The sequence below is a fragment of the Lolium perenne genome, chromosome 5 (genome assembly GCF_019359855.2).
Source record: "Lolium perenne isolate Kyuss_39 chromosome 5, Kyuss_2.0, whole genome shotgun sequence".
NCBI classification, from domain to species: Eukaryota; Viridiplantae; Streptophyta; class Magnoliopsida; order Poales; family Poaceae; genus Lolium; species Lolium perenne.
Window position 1 is genome coordinate 250689301 of NC_067248.2, and position 22497 is coordinate 250711797.

The 22497-nt window shown below is 41.5% G+C and overlaps 1 protein-coding gene across 28 annotated transcripts; it reads left to right on the plus strand.

The window, feature by feature from the left end:
- The first annotated feature begins 10357 nt into the window (after window positions 1–10357).
- Window positions 10358–22153, plus strand: LOC127302673 (uncharacterized). Of its 28 annotated transcripts, XM_071820426.1 has the most exons (21): window positions 10358–11062; window positions 11136–11179; window positions 11350–11510; window positions 11782–11865; window positions 12003–12043; window positions 12160–12241; window positions 12392–12475; window positions 12753–12824; window positions 12929–12993; window positions 13295–13590; window positions 13704–14150; window positions 14237–14368; window positions 15767–15864; window positions 16657–16757; window positions 18763–18907; window positions 19148–19200; window positions 20049–20110; window positions 20734–20880; window positions 21007–21073; window positions 21315–21426; window positions 21719–22153. In XM_071820426.1, exons 12-16 carry the CDS (start codon window positions 14274–14276, stop codon window positions 19168–19170), a joined length of 462 nt encoding a protein of 153 aa, XP_071676527.1. In that variant the 5' UTR covers window positions 10358–11062; window positions 11136–11179; window positions 11350–11510; window positions 11782–11865; window positions 12003–12043; window positions 12160–12241; window positions 12392–12475; window positions 12753–12824; window positions 12929–12993; window positions 13295–13590; window positions 13704–14150; window positions 14237–14273; the 3' UTR covers window positions 19171–19200; window positions 20049–20110; window positions 20734–20880; window positions 21007–21073; window positions 21315–21426; window positions 21719–22153. The 28 variants fall into 28 exon arrangements, with proteins under 28 accessions (XP_071676527.1, XP_071676532.1, XP_071676529.1 ...); XM_071820431.1 differs by having other exon boundaries at window positions 11290–11510; window positions 13704–14368; XM_071820428.1 differs by having other exon boundaries at window positions 11350–11523; window positions 13704–14368.
- The last annotated feature ends 344 nt before the right edge of the window (window positions 22154–22497 follow it).

Sequence of the window (22497 nt, forward strand, 5' to 3'; positions counted from 1 at the left end):
ACCATATCAACACTATCCATGGTTCCATTGCCCACCACATAGTCATATTCATAGTTATGAAAGTAGTGGTTTTGGTTTTTATGCAATAGTGATAACCATAATACTTTGCAAGTAATTTGATAGAAATACTCAAATGACATGAGCAAGTGATGAACTTGCCTGAACACTGCAAAGTTTTGCAGTTGGAAGGTGTGGACTGACCCTTGTCCTCTGTTTGAAAAATAGCATCATTGTCCGATAAGGGCAATGGTTAAAGAGGCAATTATGCATGATTCCATTTTTAGGGTTTGTTCCCCCCTTCCGATGTCGTTATTATTTCATGTAAGAGGTTAATACTAAGAATAATTTGGGGATACTTGATTTAAAGTAAAATACAACCTTGAAATGTTGTCAAGGTGTTTTTAAAGTCCAAATGCATTTATGGACTTATTTTCATTATTGAAAATAATATGTGTGATTTAAATCATTATTTAAATCATCAAATTAAGACTTATTCTTCTTTGTCTTCAAAAATTCTCTTTGATATTTTATTTAGATAGAGAATTTTATGCTGATTAATTTTCATATTTTTACTTATTTTTTTAGAGCTGTATTTTATTTTATAAAATTCTTGGAAATTCTCATTTAAATGGGTATTTTGGAAATGTCCAAAATACCCCTGCCCACCTGTCAAAGTGCGGCCGAGCTGGTTAGGTTGGACCAGCCCACCGGGCTCGGTCCAACCGACCCGCCAGCGTCGTCTTCTCGCTCGTGTCCTAACCCTAATCCCCCTTTCGGCTCCCGCGACGCCGAAATCGCCTCCGCCGTCGCCGCTTTAATCTGGCCGTCTCCGGCCATCGCCGGCGACGAGATGGTGCGGATCTGGACCGCCTCTCGACGGCGGACATGGTGGTCCGCGTCGATCTGACGCGTGCGTCCTCGTTCGCTCGCCATCGACTCTCCCGTGCGCCTGGCTTTTGGCGTCCGCCGCCACCGCGCTTTGGAGATGCCGTGGACCTTCCTCCTGGCGCTCCCCTGGGCGCGTGGTGCTGCGCTGGGGTGCTGTGGTGGTCGCCGTGGCTTGGCTTGGCCGGGCACAGTGCCGTCGTGTGCTGGCGTGCGCCGCCGTGGCCGCCGTGGTCGTGTGGACCACCTCCTCCCCGGTATGTGCTCCTCCTTCGCCTCTGCTACCTGTTCGTCCTCTTGGCCTTCCTCTGGATGCCCTGGCATGCACCTGATTGTGCTGCTGCTTCTACACCTATGTGCTCTGCTTCTGTGCTTGCTTTGTGAATGCGTGTATCTTTCTTGTGCTCTCTCGTTGCCATGGATCCTAGGCGATGTGATGTCTTTCGCCGCCATGCGCATCTTTCTTTATTGTGCATATCTTTATACGTGTGTCTTTGCTCTTCCCTATATCTTGTCGTTGTAACTCTTGAGCTCTTGCTCAAGAGAAAATTGTGATGCTTATGCTCTATTAAATTGTTCCCGCTTTGTTGCTATATGGATCCTGCCTCTCTGTGTGTGCATTTCCTTGCCCCTGGCTTGATCATGATGCATGATCCTTGCATTATGCAAGTGCCGTGCCACAGGTGTGATGTGTATAGGGTTGTGAATCTTGGAAATGCTCAATTGAGCATGGCTGTTGACTAAATAACACCATCCCTTATTGGTGTGCTTCGGATACAATTGTATTTAATTTATTTACTTATCTCGTGATGCAATTATTTATGAGATGTGGCTATATAGTTGATCTGGTTAAATGTGTGGTTGCTAGGCTTGGCTCTAGCATGTCTTAGCATGCTCTAGCAAGCTCGATGATCATATGATCATCGATTTGCTTGTAAAAGCTACGTGTTATGATGTGCCTCTCTTCTCGCTCATCTTTGTGTACGTGTGACACCAAAATCTGTCTTGATGCATGCTTTTGCTTGCTCAAGCGATTCTTGATGCTTGCAATGATCCATTGGATCACCGCAAGACTACAGTGCTTTGATTCCTTATATGATTCACTTATCGTATTACTGGATTTACTAAAATGGATAAGTGATGTGAACTGCTTGCAGTAATGATCATTCATTGAGTTTGGCAGGGCTAGATGGATGCCACCACTTGGTTGGGTACCCTAGCCCTCCTTTTGAACCCATCTGGGTGATGATAACTGTGCATGGCTTATTAGTTTGGGCGGGTTCAGTGGTTGAGGTGACCTTGACAGCAATTCATTGCTGTTTAGGTAGCTCCCACCCTTGTTGGCTTGCTATGGCTTAGTGAATGCATCACTGGGTAATTCCTTGTTGGATTTCCAGTGATCTTTGATGTTGACAAACAAGAATAGACACATATTGTCTATCTATCTGATGGTGTGCTAGGTTTTAGGTGCTAGGTGACTTTGGTTGAATAGATAGGATCATTTCCTTGCTGGATTGCCTTGGTTATGCCACTGTTTTGGTCTAGCAGTGTTCCCTTGGTGATTTCCTATTGGCTTCATCCATTTTTGCTTGCACCAACTGACTTGGTAGCCAGATGATGATGCAATCTGGGTATTCTACCCGTTTTGGCTTCTGTGACATATGCAAATGCTTATTTATGAGCAAACCAGGGTTTTGCTCAGGTTGATCTGTTTATACCTCACTCCAGCTCCTAGAAAATGGTGGTTGGTGTAGAGGATTTGGCTTCAGGATTGTGATGTGAGCTTGCCTGCTCCTCCTGGTTAGCTTTGTGCTTGATTTCTGCTTGTGCCTTGTTCTGCAATGCTTCTAGTGGAACCGTTATGGATAGATTGGTTGTTTGGGAAGCTTGGTGTTCTTCTGTTCTATCTGTTCTTGATGATCTTACCCTGGGAAGTTCTGTCGACAGAATGGCTAGGGTTTGGCTGTGAAAAGTTTATATGTGGTGCTCCCCTGCATCCCTGGTCGACAGCTCTTGCTTGTCACTTTGGTGACTCACTGTGTGTGTGTGCTGCATGCACACAGCCCTGTGAGCAGGCTGTGTGTGTGTGTAGGCATGTGCTGTGCACCTGGACCTGGAACTTGGCTGTGGCATGGATCAGCTCGGCCACTTTGATCTTATCGGCTCATTTCATAATTTTCCTTTGATTTCTGACCTGCCAAGTGGCTATGCCACTTGGCATAACTTGTGTTTGTTATGTTTATGTGCAGGTTCAAAATGATGATCAAATAGGCAAGATGATCTTCAAGCCCAAGATTAGATGATATTCACATTGTAGTATTTAGGATGGATTCATACTTGTATTTTTCTTTTTATTTTCTTTTATTTTACAATTTCCCAATTCTTGTAATGTGTTGTAATATTCATTTATTTTCATTATGAATATTGTAATGACAATGTAATTTGTGTGATGATCAATAAAGCTCAAAGTTTTCTCTAATGAGCTTTACTTTACTTTAATTGATCATATTGTTTATTATTTATAATTTACTTGCTAAATTTCCTCACAATTGAATTTATGAGATAATTATTTGATGTTTGAATTTGAAATTCAAATTCAACTTAAGTTTGAATTCAATCATGCAACTTAAGTTATGATGCAAACTCTCCCCTCTCTTCTCAAAACCCTAGTTTAGTTAGATAAGAAGCAAGTTTGTCGCACTCTCGAAACCCTAACCCTGTAAGGTGTCGAGAGAGAAACTTGTCCCTCTTCGATGCAGTTTTTGTTTAAAAGCGCGAAATTTCCCCAGAATTTACTATGCAATGCACATCCCTTTCTAAAATCTACCCCTCGATCGTCTCTAAACCTGGGACATTACAAGTTAGTAGGTGATGTCATATGGTTCCTAGTGCAAAAAATAATTTAATATTCCTCTGCCCCAAAATTTGGGACAGAAGTGCATCTAGAAGCTCGGAAATATTTCCAATGTAATGCCTTATTATCATCCAAAATTTTATTATTTTCAACAGCTGTTTTGTTTTTTCTCGACACCACAGTTCTTGCATCTTTTTTACATTTTTTATGTTTCTTATTTATTAATTCATACAAATGAGTTTTTGATTCTTAAAAAAAATCATGGGTAAGTTTAACCTATTTTTTGCTAACTGAAAACTTGAGTACCTTATTCTTGAGTTTCTTTTCTTTCAAAATCTTTTTGCGCTTCTTGCAAGGGTAGTTCACATATGTAGCTTTATGCTTCCACTCTTCATCCGAACCATCTATTATAATGAAATTTGAATGTGAAATTCGGCTGCTGGGTAGGCTATCTTCAAGTAGATCTGTAGTTATTGTACCACCGTCATCGTCTTCTTTTAACTCCTCCAAATCAATGGTTGACTCTTCCTGCATTTTTTCCATGATATTTTATGACAAAAAATAGATTCTTAATACACATAGAAATAAAAGATATATTTTTATTACAATAATTTCTCATCAAAAACCTGTATTGTTTGAGCAGATATTTTCTTTTTCCTTGAGGCAATGGTTGTCTGTTTTATTTTAGATCTGTTCGTTGCTTTCTCTTCATTTCTCTTTGCTCGAACAATGCTTGACTGTTTCTGCATTATATGGTAAGGTGAGAACGAAAATATTTATTATGGTATAACAAATAACATTTCATTACCTCCTTTTTTCGTCTTTTACTTGATGTATCTTTTTTAATCTTCTTCAGAAGTTTTTTTTTTGTAGATCGCGAGCTTTGCTTTTCACATGCATCATTGTTATATTCAACTTCCTCTTCCTCGCGGTCGGAGTAGTGATTATACTGTGAAATAAATTGTCATAATATGAAAATGAACTACTACAATACTTGTGATACTTAAACTATATGGTAGTTTTCATACCTGATTTTCTGAATCATGCGATGCAGAATATATAGAATTTTCTTTTCCTTGGTTGTCCAGCATGTCCTGTAATACGTTTCTCGTTACAAATATGTTCATGGTTTTTTTTGGAACAAAACAAATGTAGATGGGCATACCTCTTCAGCTAATTCATTTGAATATTCCATCTCTAAATTGTCATTAGGCAGAAAAGTGTAGTTCACTTTATAATTTTCCATGCACTCCTGCAAATTCCTTGAAGTTAACTTCAAACGAAATACGAGTGTTGTTCCGCAAAGGTTGTGAATAGCATCTGGGACTGTGTCAGAGAATCCATTCTGCTCCAGCATGGTAGATACGGTTTTATTTCCCAGAAGTCTCTCTGCTACCTCATTAAATATTGCACATGAGGTAGTTGCCGTGTCATCACTTATCTTGATATTAATTAGGTACATAATATGATAGTGTTAGCCTTCATATGTATTGTGAACAGGGTAACCTAAAAATAAAATCACATATTGAGCATGCTTACCGTAGGTCTGGACTCTCAGAAATTCTATTGCATGATTTGCAAACATAGTTATCCAACTGGTTTCTTGTTGCACAACGGCAACTTGTACATGCCATGTACCACCAACCCCTGTTCTCTATAATCTCATCAATTCTTGCTTTTGTCGTGCACACATATTCCTAATTCAATCCAAGAGTAACACGTGAGATATATAACAATAAAATGGCATAGTATATTGTTCGATAAGGCGATAAGCGACATTTGTTTTGACATCACTGTAACGCAAATGTATAATCTCCCTCAATTTTTTTCTGTTGTAAAACATCTGCTGATTGATTGTTCCTTGAGTGCTTCCATCGACTTCCATCATTGTTGGCAAAATAATTTCTTTACAATGCCTGCATTTCAGAGGAAACATCAACAAAGTTACATAGTATCTTAAAACTATATAAGTGAGGGCATTGGTATATGCAATACCTATCAATAATTTCCATTGTTTCTGGGATTTCGAGATCCAAGTAGACTCTTGATGCATTTGACGTGCGCAATGATAAGCCTGATTATTAATTGGGCAGAATGATTAGCCTAGCTATTAATTAGTAAGTAATTGTACTTTGGATTAAAAAAATGTTGAATGTTCTCACCATAGAAATCTCTGACAAAATTTGAAGTAACAATAATTATCGTTTGCTTGTCCATCAGATCTTCATTTACCATATTTACTAAAATGTCGCCCCATAGTGTCACCTTGATTTTCTCACCGCTAGACGAATGCAACCATGCAGAAGTGAGTTGAAATAAATTGATAGGTTAAATTGCAAAGTCGTCATGTGCTGCTACAAATTGAATCACTAATATTTACTCTAACAGAATTATCTCAATTTCGCGGATTTTTGATGTGCGCTCCCTCGGAGTGTCCTTGGCAATTGTTTTTTCTTCTATTGGTTTCATCCCGCTAAGCAGTCCAATGACATCTGCACATTTATTTATGTAAATCTCACTTAATTATGTAGGTTTTTTTTATTAGATATGGATGATATACATACCTGAGCATTGGGCATCATTATTTACCCTACTTCGTAAGGCACTACTATCAGCAAATTCAAAGTAGTAGTCTAGAAAATTGGGTGATTCTCCTTCGAATTCCTTCACTACTGTATCAAAAATAAAATTGATTTTCAGATTGTTCTTCAAAGGACGATAGCTGTCGTACTCCGAAACTTTGAAGGACTTGAATATGTAGATGGAATTTTCTTCAACTTTTGACTTGAACTTGCTGAACAGTTTGTTTCCAATAGAAGCATGGATTGTATTTCCCTATGAAGAAATATATATATATCTATATTAGATAATAGTAAATTTCTGGAACTATTCAATTCACACAGAGGTAATATCCGTACCTTTTTTTCTGCCAAAATCATATCAACACTAATAACCTCATTATTTGATAGATTAATTGAGTCCCAAATTCTTAAGACCTTGACCTTGATTGTCCATGCCTCGTTTCTTGTAGACAGCGCACTTAGCAACGTAGGTGCCATATCTGTGTAGGGTTGTGAGATATAAGTGTAGAGAGGATAACATGGCACATAATACATGTATGATTATCTTTTATTATTAGGATAGAAAAATAGATAAAGGCCAGCTGAAAGTTCATGGAGCAAGCAAGATTGAAATTGAGAGCGCTCTCAAATCAAAAGAGAGAGCCAGCAATACCTTAAGATTGTAGAGGTAGGACGTACTTTGATGGATGATTGTATAGTTATCTTTTATTATTAGGATAGAAAAAATAGATCAAGGCCAGCTGAAAGTTCATGGAGCAAGCAAGATTGAAATTGATAGCGCTCTCAAATCAAAAGAGAGAGCCATCAATACTTTAAGATTGTAGAGGTAGGACGTACTTTGATGGATGATTGTATAGTAGGATTGCGTCAGGATGGAGCAACACGATTCTTTACAATCTTTGAAGAGGCCAGAAGCAAGGCCTGGCTGCAGACCGTCCGAAATCTGCAGCAAGACATATTATTTTATTTTGCAGGCGTGGGACATTGACGTGTAGTTTATATAGGAGCTTTTGTCTAGGGATAAGAGGAGTTATGTTTGTATTTAATTGGTACGTGTTTGAAAGGAAAGAGTCCGGCTGCTATTTTTCTCTCTCTATCCTTATTCTAAAATCTCAAATCTCAAATCTCAAACGTGTTGGAGTAAATCTCCCTATGTATGGTACGGGAGCATGTTTTTTTAAGGATACAAACTGTTTTGTTTGGGGCTGGTTCGGTGCATTTTTTTAGGATGGAGGCTAATTCGGTGGGGTCTGGTTTGGAACGTGTTGGAATTACGTAAACATAAGTGTACCACCATATGTTAATCTAATAAGCTACGTAAATCTTAGTCATGAATTATAGATCTAACGGTTCTAAAAAATTAGAATGATGTGGATTAACGTGGTGTCTCGAAAATATAACCCCGTATTGTGCTTTTAGTATATAGTAGATGGTGTGCCTTATTTCCAAATACAAATGTCTTCAACTTGCCCATTCTTATAGGTGATCATGCCCCCATTTTAATATCTACTGAAGGGAATTGCAGAAAACCTAAGCAAGGGTTCAAATTTGAGAATTGGTGGCTAATGGAGCAAGATTTTCAAAACCATGCTCGTTCTGTTTGGAATAACTCAGCTAACAGACCTTTTGCAGCTAGAACAACTAAACCTTGCAGGTGCCCTTAAGAGGTGGTGCAGGAAAAAGAAACCACTCCAGCAGCGGATCGATTCACGTGGCCGCCAACCTACTTAAATTTAAGTGATGAGATGGAAATTTATTGGGCACGCATTACTTGACGGTAGGCACACGCGAAGAAGGTGGAGTAGAGCTGTGGGTGAAGGTAGTGTTTGTCCCAAGTGCCATTTTGCATTATTTTTGGCTAAATCTGGCCAGTGTGAGAACTTTCATCCAAATCTGGCTATTGGGAGTTTCGTCAGCTGCTTTGGCTTATTTCGATTTAGATACACACGTCTGGTGCATTGGCTATTTTCGACTCAGCGTGGTCTGCCACTCTGCCTACACAAGGTTTGTGACGAGTCCCTTATAAACTAGCAAATCTTTACTATTAAACGGCTACCGGTGGTGTCCGTACGTAAATAAATCGTGGTACGTCAAAGAACCCGCTCCAGATCGATAACGAAAACCGGTCGTGCCTTTTTGATCGCTAAGAAAACCAGTCCTAAATCCCTCGTCCGTCTAAAAGAACCATAAAGAGAGTCCTCTTTCTAAATCGTGGTACGGTCAAAGAACCCGCTCCAGATCGATAACGAAAACCGGTCGTGCCTTTTTAATCGCTAAGAAAACCAGTCCTAAATCCCTCGTCCGTCTAAAAGAACCATAAAGAGAATCCTCTTTCGATGCGGCAAAGAATCGGAAAGAGAGTCCTCTTTCGATGCGGCATGAGACACGGAGATAATCCGTGTGCTTAAAAGGCAAAGGCTCATACGTATTTTGGTCGGTTCTCCCTGTGCGCGCCTAAGCGAGAAGCATCGCCCGGCAGTTGTGGCCTCCGCCCACGGCCGCCGTCGGTGTCGTTGACCGCAGACGGCATTAGCGTCGTGGCTCAAGCAGCCGTGGACATCTCGCCTGTCACCAAAGGATGTTTGCGTTGGTGTCGTCGACGGCAGACGGCATGCACTCACCCTGCGTTGGCTCGAGCACGAGCAGCCGGGGACGACGCTGAGCAGCCGGTGTGCGTTGGCTTATACGGAACCCAAGCTGGCATGCGCAATGCTGCGCAGCTTCTCCACATGAAAAAGCAGAGCAAAGCTAGCTCGATATGCAGACGGACGATCGATCTTTTTTTTACATATGCAATTGGGTTACCTGACTAAACAACTCGCCCTGCAGTTGGCCCGGGGTGCAATCTCTTCTTGCAGCCTGCTCAAATCTTTCCGAATGGGCTACCTCTTGGACTCTAAATTTTCAGTGATGAAGTATGAAGTATGGTTCCAAAAGTATCCTTTGCAGCACACTCGCTGACCTTTTGCATGCAGATTGCAGCACCACCGCTGACATTTTATAGCTCTGTCGCCTACCATTTGCAACATGGCCACTCTTTCTTTGCAGCTCCATCCGCCTGCGCGTAGGCATCGGAAGAGGAGGCAAGGGACTGGAACAAATGCAGAGCTGGACGGTGTCGGTTAACGGCGTGCGCCTGGGCGGTGCATGGACAACCCCTCGGGGCACATAGCGACGCAGTGGAGGTCGGCGGCGGCGCCCCCGGGCACATGGAGGCGGGTTGGAGAACGGCGGCCCCGAGGCACATGGCGGCGGGTTGGAGAACGGCGGCGATGGCGCCCCCAGGGGCGTGTGGATCGTATAGGCGATGGCGGCGACGTTGCATGGGGAACGGGAGGCGTGCTATGATTTTTCACGACATAGTAGGAAAACAGTGTTGTGTTTGTTGATCACGTGATAAGAACGTGGCCGGGCCCCATATGACATGTGTCACGCGCGGGCTAAGACGATTAGACGCATCCAATGGTGGCTGGCCGAGAGGTTGCTCGTGCCCGCAGCCTTCGGAGAAATCAAATCATTTTTCATTCAATAATAAGAACAAAATATAATTGGTTTGCCAAGTACATAAGCTGAATAACTGGTCCACCCGTAGCAACGCACGGGTATTGTGCTAGTGCTAATAAGGTGTCTATGTTTTGCCAACGCTACTGACACGACTCCTAGGGATCAGATTTACCAGAAAGTTTTTCCATGCCTAGATTTTGATCTGGTTGAAAGTTCTGATAAAGTTACACGAAGGTACTAGTACCATAGTTTAAAAAACCGGACCGATTGAACCGGTGTGGCCATCGGTTCAGGTTTTTTCCTTGTCGGACCGCTAGTTCACCGGTTCACTGTCTGGTTTTTTAAGCTGTAAAATAATGTATATTTATTCATAAATGCTGCAAATAATAAACAGATAAAAATACTATATCAAAATACTCCAAAACAGTATACAGAGCCTACAACCTGTCTTTTTTTGCGGGCAACCTGTCATCTGAAGGTATATATGATGCCCCCCATGGCGGCCTCTGAGGCCATCCACGATAGGCCACCAGGCGCGCGAGGGCTGGGCGTTCACGTCGCTTCTCCTCCACCAACAGGCCACGTGGCGCATTGCGATTGGACGCGCTCGTAGTGGGTGAGACAAAAACGAGCACCCGGCCAAACCCTAGACCAATCTTCCCCAATCCCCGCATACACTCCTTTTCTTCTCCCTCGCGGCCGCCAGAAGTGGAATCGGCCTCGACCTCGCGGATGACCGTCTGCTCACGCATCACCACGTCGCCGGCGGGCGTCTTCGTCGCCGTGGCGTCACTGCCTCCTCACACGCGGTAGGAGGCCAGGAAGGCGACGCCGTCGAGCGAGCTAAGCAGCCCGACGACGGTGGCCGCGGCCAGCACCAGCGGCGAGGCGCCATACACCCACGGAGGCATCCCCATCCGGCCACGATGGGATGGCCGCTGAGAAGCTGCAGTCGGCGGTCAGACGCGGGGACGGCGGCTGCAGCCGCCGGTCAGCGCGGGGACGATGGACGGACAACCAAGCGCACCTCAGCGACCGTCGGCCGCATCCCTTGCTACCGCCACCGGAGGGATGGAGATGAAGGCGACCTGCCGAGGTACGCCGCCGATTCGTGCCTAGATCTCGATGGGTTGTGCTGGACTGCTGGCCTCCTCTGCCTCTTTGGCGTCACCGATGACGCCGACCACCGAGGCAGGGGCCTGCCCTCCTCTGCCTCTTCTTTGAAGGGGACCTGCAGGTTCCTCCTCCTCTCTCTTGTCTCTATTTCCTCTTCTCTCTTTCTCTCTCACAGGATCCTCATGTTCCTGCAGCCACCGGAGGGTATCACGGATCTGTGAAGAAAGCTTTGGTGCAGGTGAGTTCCTTTACATTTCTTCTCTTCTTTCTTTTCCCCTCTTTTATTTATATTTTCATACATTGGTTTCCAAATAGGTCAGCACTGGATTGTTTGGTTGGAATTTTCAGGGGCTGTTTTGAGCTATGAGATGTGATTACTTCAACCTTTGCACTCTTGTTTTATTGTAGTGTTGAGAACACCAGACCAGTGAGGACGCAGATCGATGTGGTGAGGACTGATTGTTGCGGAGCATCGGCAGTATGTCTGTAGGTTTACAAAAATGACAAATAAATCTGGACACTTCGTTTGAGGCAAATGGGCTACAATTCTTCAGCTAGGATTATATTAGGTGTGCAAAAAAGGTCATTATGCCCATGATTTCGAATTTTATTCTCTAAATGTAGGTTGTATAAGTGTCCTAGGCTTTCCATGGAGTATCTAATTGTGATATTTGGCTGGGTGGTTTTGTCGCACTGATCAGTTTAGTATTGTCCAGAACTGAGTTCTTGCTGCACGCAGCAATCTCTTGTGCATTTTTTTGCTGTCCAGAACTGAATTCTTGCATTCGTATTTTATTCTATATACTCTACCAAATTAACTCAATTTAGTGTTCTCTGTAGTTGCAGGCGAAATCTAAAATTGCTCTTTGGCAGTCAACTCTATATGAGTATCATGAATCACTCGAAGAGGTTTCTGTTTTCTTTGTGAGTGTTATTCTTTGATAAATTTTGCAAATATATCTTTCAAAATAAATTTAGGATGATTCGAATGCAGATGTGATTGGTTTTTCTAGCTACAACTTCTACTCATGCTGGTACAACTTGCCATGTTTGTTTTGCAGGTTCTTGTATGTGTTCAGCTGTGGCTTTTTTGGTTCTTTATGTAAGGCTTTCTCCTTTTGGTGGTGTTCTTTTTTTTTCCTTTCTAGCATATCTACTACGTATTTTTTATAACATGAACCAATGAAATTATACTAACTTTTCCTTGCATCATATCAGGGTCAAATATCTGATGTTCTATGTTCATGGTGGAAGACAGCTCTACTCATATACTAGACAGAATGAGATTCTTGAGTTACAGGTGTATATCATTTCTTAATATGGAATTTGTAATATTTTGGTCCAGAAAGTTGATCCATTGCATTCTATATAGAGCTTGCTGTACAATTTATCATTCACATTCTTCCAATACTAATTAGCTATTCCTATAAAATTCCATTGGTCATCTAAGGAAGGGATATAAAATTCCGTTGGACCTGCAGAGTCTGTATTGAGGGTGGCTACAATTGGGCATGTGAAGAAACTTTTGTTCAAGGTAATATCAGAATTCTGACTCTAGATGTCTCTCTGAGGAGTTTTCATGTCATGTGAGAACTATTTTTTGTTAATATTTATGTATTCATTACCAAACTATGCACTAGGTAAAACCATTTTCAGGGAGGCCGATAATCTGTAAACGTTTTCATAGGGTGATACAAAATAATATGTTTATGCATTTATACTCTTGATGTATGCTTTATCTTTGAGGAGGCAAGAAATTTATTTATATTCTGTGGAGGCTAGATTTTCTTTTGATTTTCTCACTTCCACAGCTGCTTGGAAGTAAATAAAGAATTTCCATTATCCTAATGTACATCATTGAAAGGGAGCTCATTGAAATCATTGTAAGTGCCAATATATCATTCAGCTTTTTCAGATGATTGGATATCTTAGATAATCATCGTCTCATTGCTTCTATTTGATGTTCTCACTTTTTTAATGATAATAGATGGTTGAAGGATGAGGTGGAGCCAACAAGTGCAGCAATAAAAATTGTGAGCTATTAGTCAGAAGGTGACCAATGTGGATGTTTTTTACTACTGTTGCATATGAGAAATTTTGTTTTTTTATTATGTGGTAGCCTGGAATTATAAAGATTTTGCGTATGGTACCCTAGCTGGCAGAAAATTCTTCGGCTCTTATATTCGCGAACTTGTCCATGTGGTTTGCCACCTCTTTAATATATATGACCTGCTTTTGACCTGCTTTCTTTTCGTTTTTATGCACATATGATTTACTGGAGGAGTAGGGTTATTTTGCCTCTTTGTTCTCTTAGACAGCTAACACAAGATTTTGTTCTGCTATGTGTCTTCAGGTTGTAGGACAAGGTCCATTCCTTTGGTTGAGAACATTTTGCTTCCGAAACAAAGTAGTGCTGAAATCAATGCTCGAGTAAATCTTGAGATGAATGCAGTTAGTGTGCTCATTACATAGATCTCTCGAAAGCATATCACAAGGTTTCTGCGCTCGCACCTGGGAATGAGAAATCTCCAGGGGTGCATTTCTTCTTTGTTCTGATATATCCAGTCATTCTGGATCGATAGGGCATAAAAGCACCTATTACTTCGAATTATACGAATGCTTGAGTAGGTCCACTAATTTGGTTATAGGGTAAGTGTTGGTTTTCAGTGGGACTGAAGCATTTCACTAATGTCAAATTTTGAAAGCAATTTGACTATCAGTGAGATCATCTAACAACCATGTGTGGACCTGGTTCTTTGCAGATCTAAACTACACTATTCCATCTTCTGTTCTCTATGATTTAATTCAGGTACATGGCTATTATAATCTTTCCCTCTTTCACTGCCACTTCCTTCATTTTGGAGAGTGGCTGTAGATAATCACCATGCTAACTCTCTGAATGCAGTGCAGAAAATATTTAGCTCACATTCAGTTTCGTTTTAGTCTAACCTGAAATTAAGTAGCTTACGTTTGTGAATCTACCAACCCAGTATATCTCAAAGCAAGGCAAGTTGACTATACGTACATGGTTTAGGTTTTGCAGTATCTACATGTGATCTAAGCATTGTTTTATTTGTGTAATGTTGTTCGGCTACTTAATTAGGCTTTGTTATTTCTGCATCACATGTGCGTCATGAACTTCAATGACATCACGCACCATTTTCTGCTTTTTATTTACGCTGCCCTTGATCTGAAGAAAAGAAAAAAAGGTACGCAGCAGCATGGATTGGATTTCACTTGCTACCGTTTTCTTTATTCCCAGATCAATTTAACTCATTGGTATTCTGAATTACAGGCTAGGCGCAGTCCATGCAACTGCTATGGACATTTAGATGGTGTCTCCTGAATCTGCTGAATTGTGTATTAGGAGCGATAGGGCAGGTCTATTCGACAACGTGCTATGTGTATTTCTTCAGCCAGGATTAAGGTGCCCTGCTTACTGCGCTTCATAGTCTCCTAAAAGTCCTTTTTATCGATAAAAATGCAGTCTGGTATTTTATAGTCCAATGACTGCGGAGCTTTGGATAAATGGAGCCACATTTGCATTGATTCAGCAGAAAACGGAGCTTTGCATTCACCCACACTATCCCTCTAAAGTGTTGGCATATAAATTCCATGGAAATATTATTGAATAATATTTAGAAAGCAATACACATTTGCTATGCTTAAATCTGATAGACATATTGTCGGCAGGTGAAGTCATGTGGTACTTCAAGAAACAATTCTTTTCCTCTCTTTTGTCCAAAATTCTATATGACCCTCCTGGATATTGAAAAAATGTTGGTCTAGGTATTTCTTGTATGCTTCAGCCTTGGAGACGCAAAATACATACTTTTTGTGTGTAAACTTTGTTGTTCTCTACATTATGGTTTCTAGCTTCTTGGTACATTCAATTTTCTGCTGTAGTTATCACCTTGAAAAGGGAATAACTTATCATGGGATATGTCTCAAGTCTCAACCCTTAGTAAAGTGCAGTCACATGAATTTCTTATTCCTTTTTCACGGCTATTGGAGTAATTCAAATATTCACATTCATCTCTATTCAATGCTTGAAGTTTTCAGCTTCTGAATTTACTATGACATTATTATTTCAGCTTCTGAATTTTGAAATACTTGGCAAGTAGCTTATGTTTTTCCTGATTTTTTGGCATCTCTGTCTATGCTTGCAGTTTGACTATTTTAGCATCAACCACTGAAAATAATTGACTCACGTTATCTTCACTATTTCCCCCTTTGATTCTAGATGCTACATTTATCTCCAGTGTGTTCTAACATTTTGATAACGTTTTCTGTTTCCACTCATCTGTAAAGAAAATAATGTTTGCATTATCATGTTTTGTTGAACCTGTACAGGATTAGAATTACCATAAAGTGACGGATTACATGTACATAGCATCAATCAATTTGTAAAGACAATTCATATAAATAAGATTTTCTTAAATTTGATCCAGTTCAATCCGTAAATATGTTTCTTTGTGTGAAATTCCTTTTCCTTGAATTCATAACTTAAATTTTGCTCATAATTGAGAGAATTGGAGATGGATGCTATGATGGCAATTGCTACTGTAAGTGTGATAAGCTGGTGCGCTATTCTGTCCTAACCCTGCTATTCTTATCTATATGTAATTTATTATTTTCATTGGTTTTCTTATTGCGAAACTGCTCTAATATTCCAACATTTTTTGGTTGGTAAAAGTGGTAGTTAGGCTTGATTTTGCAAAACTCTATGTTGGCCATGAAATTCTTGAGGACCAATAAAATATGAAAACCATTATTTGCTAAATTTAGTTGTTGATGTAGTTCTTTTATGAAATGGTGCTTACAGGGTTTTAGGCATGTACTCTATGTTGGATGAGCATGCTCAAGATAGGTATCTGAGCTCCAAGATTTTATTGGCAAGCCAAATCGCTGCATTCAAGATAGGTTATGCATTTACACAGTCATGTGCTAAATGCCTTTCCGTCATTCTGCTAAAGATATGCTAGGAAAGTAGGCTGATATTATGGTTATAGAATCTTATGCATATTAGATTCTTTTGTGTATACCTACACAGTCGGCTTTTATGGTTTTCTGAACTATGGACACTGATTGATTTAGCTAATAAGATGATTTCTTCATTTTTCATCGTTGGATGCAAGCCAGTTTTATCCCATGGGGCTCTCAGCTCATCGGTTTCTCTCTCCCTACTAATATAGGTGCATCTCCATAGTCATATTTCCCTCCATCATTTCCTTTCATAAAGGTCAATGTTCACGTTCCTGTCCACATGTGCCTGCCCACCTCTGTTTCTCTAATTAAAAACTTGTGTATTGCTCATTTGGTGTTGATGATTAAGATTCATGAGAAAAAAATATTCCGTGGATATTATCTTAGTTAGTCCTGATTACACCTGAGTGTGCAATTGAGCACTTACATCAGCTAGGTTGTGGGCAATTAGAAACTTCTTGCATTCACTTGCCCTGTATTTTGTGGGCGACGGCACGCGAGGAGATTGGTTGGGCGGCATGAATGGAGATACAGGTTATGGATTATTTTAGATAGTGCTAGGAATTACTTAGCCAGCTCTACATTTTAGTGTGCTCCTTCGCTATGAATTAGTTACTATCATGCACATGTGTTGAGAGAAGAAGAGCAAATTATTTTGTAGAAGGAACAAAATACACAATCACAACTACTCTGAATTTCACTGTCGATTTGCTCGATTTGCTCTTTCAGGTGCTCCCAGAGTGGCTCGATTCTTCTTCACGCGTCGCGAAAGGCTTCATTGCGCCTTGCCGAAAGGTTGTCCTCTAGATTGCTGGCCGTATTGGTACCAGGTAGAGATTTATACCTCGAGCTTTTACTCAGGCCTCAATTCTACTTAGGCATAACGAAAATATACTGTACATATCGATAGGCTATTGAGGAACTGTACCTAAACTGGATTAGTTCTGCAGGGACTCCACTCTATTGATTGGCTACCGAAAAAAAACAATTACACTACCCCTGTTGAGTATCATTGTCAATAGATTGTTGTCGAGGTCGAGTGTGTGCCCTCAAGCACATGTAGCAAGAATAACTTGGGTACGTTTTGTCCTTCGGGCATAGTTAGTATAAGTCATCCGCAAGTAAGACCTGGGGTGCTTTCCTTCTAACTGTTAGATGGCATCACCTATTTATTTATTGATATCATTTTGAGAACATATACTTATCGATTTCTTGGTCTCGGCAGGACACAAAATCTATGTCCTTTGTCGAACTCTTACAAAACTAATTATATATTTTCTAATAATAGATCAGCTAATCCCTGTCTAAAACTACCTACATTTTTATTTATTCACCAATGGAGGCAACTCTTGAAGGTTGGGTTTCTTCTTATGATATATCCAAGTGCAAATTATACTCTTGGTTTACAAATACTTTCATCTGATTACAACATTAGTATAATATTCCCTTTGTTTTCCAACCTCTTTTATTCCGTGACGTTCATTTTGCTATAATTATAACATTTATTTGATGTGTTACAGCCTAATGGAAGCTATCAAGATCCTGCCCAGTGTCATGCTGGAAGCTATGTTGCAGAAGCTGCACCTTTTAGCGGTGCAACTACTTATTAGAATTAGTTTTTTTTGTGCGTAGTGGCCTTTAAAGACTGAATTGAGGCGAGCTTATTTAGATGTTACTTTTCTTATTTTTAGTATAAGAGTGTTAATATATTTCGCTCTTTCCTTGATTGTGTATAAGCATTGTTGTTCTATTCTGATTTCGTGTGTTCAATTTTTATTGACTTTGTTTGCTAAATCCTATAAAACTTATTTCCATTTACACGTAGATCAGTTCGATTTTCACGGGATCGTGCGCCAAGGCGCACATCTAAATCTAGTCTAAAGATATAATAGGGGCACCCCCACGGAGCCCTCGCAGCGCATCCTCGTCAAGCACTTCTCGCGCACGGGCTGGGCGTCGCCTTGCTTCTTATTCCAGCAATTGGGCCACGTGTCGCTATTTGATTGGCTCAGTTGAGGGTAATAGGAGGCCAACGTGAGACAAAATCAGCCTCTGAAACCCTACACCCAATCCCCACAGCCGCCGCCTCCGCTCGTCTCTCCTCCCGCACTCGCGTCCCCTCCTGCACTCGCCCCTCCTCTCTCCCGCTCGAGGCCCCTCGCCTCCGCCCTATGGAGCTTGTCTCTGGACCCTCGCCTCTGCCGCCAACCTCCTGCGGGATGCGGGAGGAGGTGGGTGCGAAGGGGAGGAGCAGGTGATCCTCCAGGAGCGTGTCCCGGAGGAAGGAGGCGGCAAGAGAAGGGCAGGGATGGGGCGGACCGAGCTCCTCTGCGTGGCGGCAAGAGGAGGGCATGGACGGGGCGAACCAAGCTCCTCTGCGGCGCTGAGCAGGAGGAGGCGCCGCTGCTCCCCCACTCATTCTCCTCCGGCGGAACGGCAGCGCCGGCGTCTTCGTCGCCCCTCCATGACTCCCCAGACCGTCAAGGAGGATTGGGACGGGACGGGGGAGAAGGCCTATGTCCTCAGCGATGATGAAGATCGGGAGGATGCAAATATGGCTTCTTCTTCATCCGGGACATGCATCTCTCTCTCTCTAGATCCCTTCCTGATGAACCAATTTGGTGCAGATGTTTATATCATTGGTCGGGAAAGGAGATGTGTGTAAAGGTGTTGATTTTGCACATATTTGGCTGTAGCTTTGGCATGTGATTGCCCGTGTCCACTTGGGCAGCAGTATGAGGAGTGAAGTGTGCAATTTCTCCTACAATCTTTCATCTAATTGAATCATTTTTTGTTGGAAATGTTGGGTCTGAGAAGGAGATTTTTTTATTACAGATTATGTCGGTGGTTTGCTGGGTAACATACTGGAGGAACGAGGCTGATGCGAGTTGGCAATGGCGGAGGTTCAAGAGGAGCGCGCCGTCGCAACCTTCAGGAGTAGCGTCAGCCGCTGCTCCACCAGGAGGAGCTCTATCACATTGTGTGCTTTCCTAAATGTTTTTTCTGTCACATTGTATGCTTTCCTAAATGTTTTTTCTGTCATAACAAACTGCATGCCTAATAGCTAGAACCTGGTTGGTTATATATAGTTTCTACACATCACATTAGTTCTATGTCATATGGGCACTACAGGTTTGAGTGCTCTTTACCTCATCACGCAGTACTAATAATTATTACTATAGTGGATTTTATTTTATTTTTGGTTGTCTCTGTGTGGCAGATTTGACAAGCCTGGATAGATGACCATGATTAAGGAATCTATAACTTGATGCGGTAAGAAACTTTTGAGAGAATGCTATCTTGCATTCACACTTATTTGAAAGTGGTGTTTCTGCATGCCCGGCTGTCTTAGCTTGCCATCCTCCTCTCCGTGCCTACAATTTTGGTGAATTTGTAGTGCCTATTTTCTTAGTAAAACTGAACCATAGTAACTCTAAGAACAACAAGTAACTTGTACACACGATCATTTCATTTGTGAACTATGGTCCAATCTATTCAGGTTTCAGGAGTAGAACTAGAATCTAGGGAACTAACTAAATGTTATGAAAAAAACACCAGATGGTTTGTTGCATCTGAAGGAGCACAGTGTTTCTTTTCATATGATAAAATACCATGTCCTGGTTCCTTGTCCCTGCCACTTTAGGTTGTAGGTTTAGCAGAGATCTGTGTGCCAGGAAGGAGTCGATTTTTCATTTGGTTCCATTTCAGATGGTTTAGGTTGTTTATATTATCTATGAAAATAAAAGGCGCTTAGAGCTTTGTATGCAGGCGCTGGTATCATCTCCAATTCTGACTTTCCTTATTGGCTTTGCTGAATACACATTGCTTTCAAAGAAATGTAGTACTGTTTTGTTTGTGGTCAATTCATAATATCGCCTACTCCCATTATTCATTTATTCTATAAGAAATATATCTTTTTTGGAGCATGCTATGTTTACACAATATGTAGCTCATTCACCAAATTTATAGTTACACACATTCCTACGTATCTATAGGTCTTTTTAAACCCAAATCTCTCAGCATATATCCTCTTCATCTCCCTGTTGTCTTCAAGACATAGCCCATGTTACTTTGCAGCTACCCGTGACCATAGTTTTGCTGTCATTTTTGTCTCTCCTCAGGTTCTCGTGAGGACTGATCTCTGCCCTGCGGAGGCTGCAGTATATGTTCTGAGTGGTTACAGGTGACATTTATATACATTCTTAATACTTGATTTCAGGATTATACACTTGTTTTGCTTTGGAAGGATCCAACTCCCAGCTGCTTGCTGAACAAACTTTAGCATGTGTCACTTCTAAGCTCTGTCTATTTCATGAAACTTCTGTATTGAAAATGTGGTATTATTATTTTCTGGTTTTCATATATAGTTAGGCTGAGGTTGACAGAGATATGTCTGCTTTATGCAAATAAATTGTCATTCAGGCTTATTCGGGCGAAAGCCGCTCATTTTTTGTGCAAGATCATGATTTCTCTATACCAGGATGAAGATCATTTTCGGTTCAATTCTGCCTGGTTTAGTTAGTTTATGTTGTGGTTTCTTTTGGTGTGTAACTGGTTTTCGTGGTTCAGTTAATAGTCTCGGTCAGTTTATTTTTTAAACTACTATGATTTATTTACCGTCCATGGTAGGCCACACCATTATAAGAGTTCTGCCACACCATTATTTTTTAAACTACTCTGATTTTTTAAATAGTTACTCTCTTAGTTATCCAGTCTTTATAATTTCTGTTGGAGAATAAACTTACTGCTTTAAAAGAGTTCTGCTACAATATAGTTGTTGTCTTCTTATTATGTGGCTTTGTTTAGTTTTGATAGGTGGAGGAGATGGAGCAGTACCGTCTCACCATCGCCGGGAGCTGTTTCACCTCGCGCTGGACCCGAGCAATGGTGAGGAGAGCGGCGCCAGTGGCGGCCGCAGACCTCGCCATCCCCTGCAGCGACCGACGATCCGAGGTGACAGCTGTGCTCCTTATTCTCCTTCTCGATCCCGTAGTTTCTTCGTTTCTTCTTCTCTTCTATTATCTCGAGGGAAACCCTGGCTCTATTTTCCTTTGTAACTGAAACCTATTTCACATTTAGTTGGCGAAGACAGTGGATAGAGGAGAAGATGCTAACAGGCAGGCATTGGATTTTGTCACTGACAGAGGTAGGTCTCATCACAAGGTACAATAGTTTCATTCTATATTCATTTCCAGTTGCACAACATGTGCTTGATGAATATTTCAATTGTTAAGCTGGTAATAGACGCTAGAGATAGGCTCCTGAAATTCATTGTGAGGAAAAAATTGTCAATTTATAGGTATAAACAGTGCAGTAGGTAGAATCGCAAGCTAGGATGCATGGGCTATGCAGAGATGGAGTGCTAACAGCTACATTGGTTTCTGCAGCGGCATGATCAATTGTTGTTGCCTATTTCTCTCTTGGAAGCTGCTACTTTTTTGGTCTTCAAAGGCATAGGTGTTGTATTATGGAAATTGTTAATGTGCTCTTTCTTTAAAGGTACATGTTCTGCTGCTCAATTTATATAGTGAAGCCATGTTGGTGTATACGCGCTTCTCTATCTAAATAGAGCTGTCTATTTTTTAGAAACGTCTGTGTTTCCTTTTTTATATGGTTTATATACTTTCCTCTACAAAGTTGATTCCATATTTTTCTATATTGCTGATATGAATTTATCTACGAAAGAAAGCACATTACCACTTCAGCATTTTTAATGAATCGAACTATCTACGCTTATGTATGATTGATTAACATGTAAGAATTATCTCTGGCTCTTTTGTATTTTAAACAGGACACACAAATGAAGCCTATCCAGTTGCTTGCAAATATTTTAGCATAATGGATGTTATTTAACTCAATGAGCATCGGCAGCGATTATCGTCAAGCTATTGTTGATGGTTCTTATGTTTTGTATGGTCGGTTCCCTTGACTTTCCCCTCATATATGTACTTTTTTTTTTGAAAATTCTCGAATCTACCATAGTTATATCTGCATTTCGTACTGGGTACCCTCAGCTATAAATTTTTTTGGCCCATTGTATGCTGTTTCTAGCTTCTAAATTGGAGAACCAGAGACATGGAGTTGTAAGCTATGTTCACTGATTTTTTCCCAGTATCTAGGTCGTAAGTGTTAGATGTATATATCTATATATTGTAGTTTCCCTATATGTTAGGGAGCTTCTTGCATATTTGCACTTGTACATGTACTATATATTGTGGCCTTTGGCCCCCTGGTAATACATCAAGCATATTGCCCTAACATGGTATCAGAGCAAAACTTGGTCCTCTAGTCTGTACGTTTGCCCCGGCCGTAGTTGCCGCTCGTCTCGTCCCGGCCGCCGCCTCCCGGCTCGCCGCTCCTCCGGCCACCGCCCGGCTCGCCGCCGGCCGTCCGCCAGCCGTCTCCTCTTCTTCCCGGCCGTCTCCCGCCCCCAGGCCGGCTCCTCTTCTTCTTCCCAGCCGCCTCCCACCCCCAGGCCTGCTCGCCGCCGGCCGCCCTCCGGCCCCAGGCCTGCTCGCCGCCGGCCGCCCTCCGGCCGCCCGCTCCTCCCCCGGCCTCTCCCGCCCCCCC

What these genes read in the sequence shown, in the direction of transcription:
- LOC127302673 (XM_071820431.1), top strand. Translation starts at nt 14,274, where the DNA reads ATGGTGTCTCCTGAATCTGCTGAATTGTGTATTAGGAGCGATAGGGCA. An exon ending in AATCGCTGCATTCAAGATAG is followed by an intron (nt 15,865 to 16,656) that starts GTTATGCATTTA and finishes TTGCTCTTTCAG; the next exon opens with GTGCTCCCAGAGTGGCTCGA. An exon ending in AGGAGGAGCTCTATCACATT is followed by an intron (nt 18,908 to 19,147) that starts GTGTGCTTTCCT and finishes TCTGTGTGGCAG; the next exon opens with ATTTGACAAGCCTGGATAGA.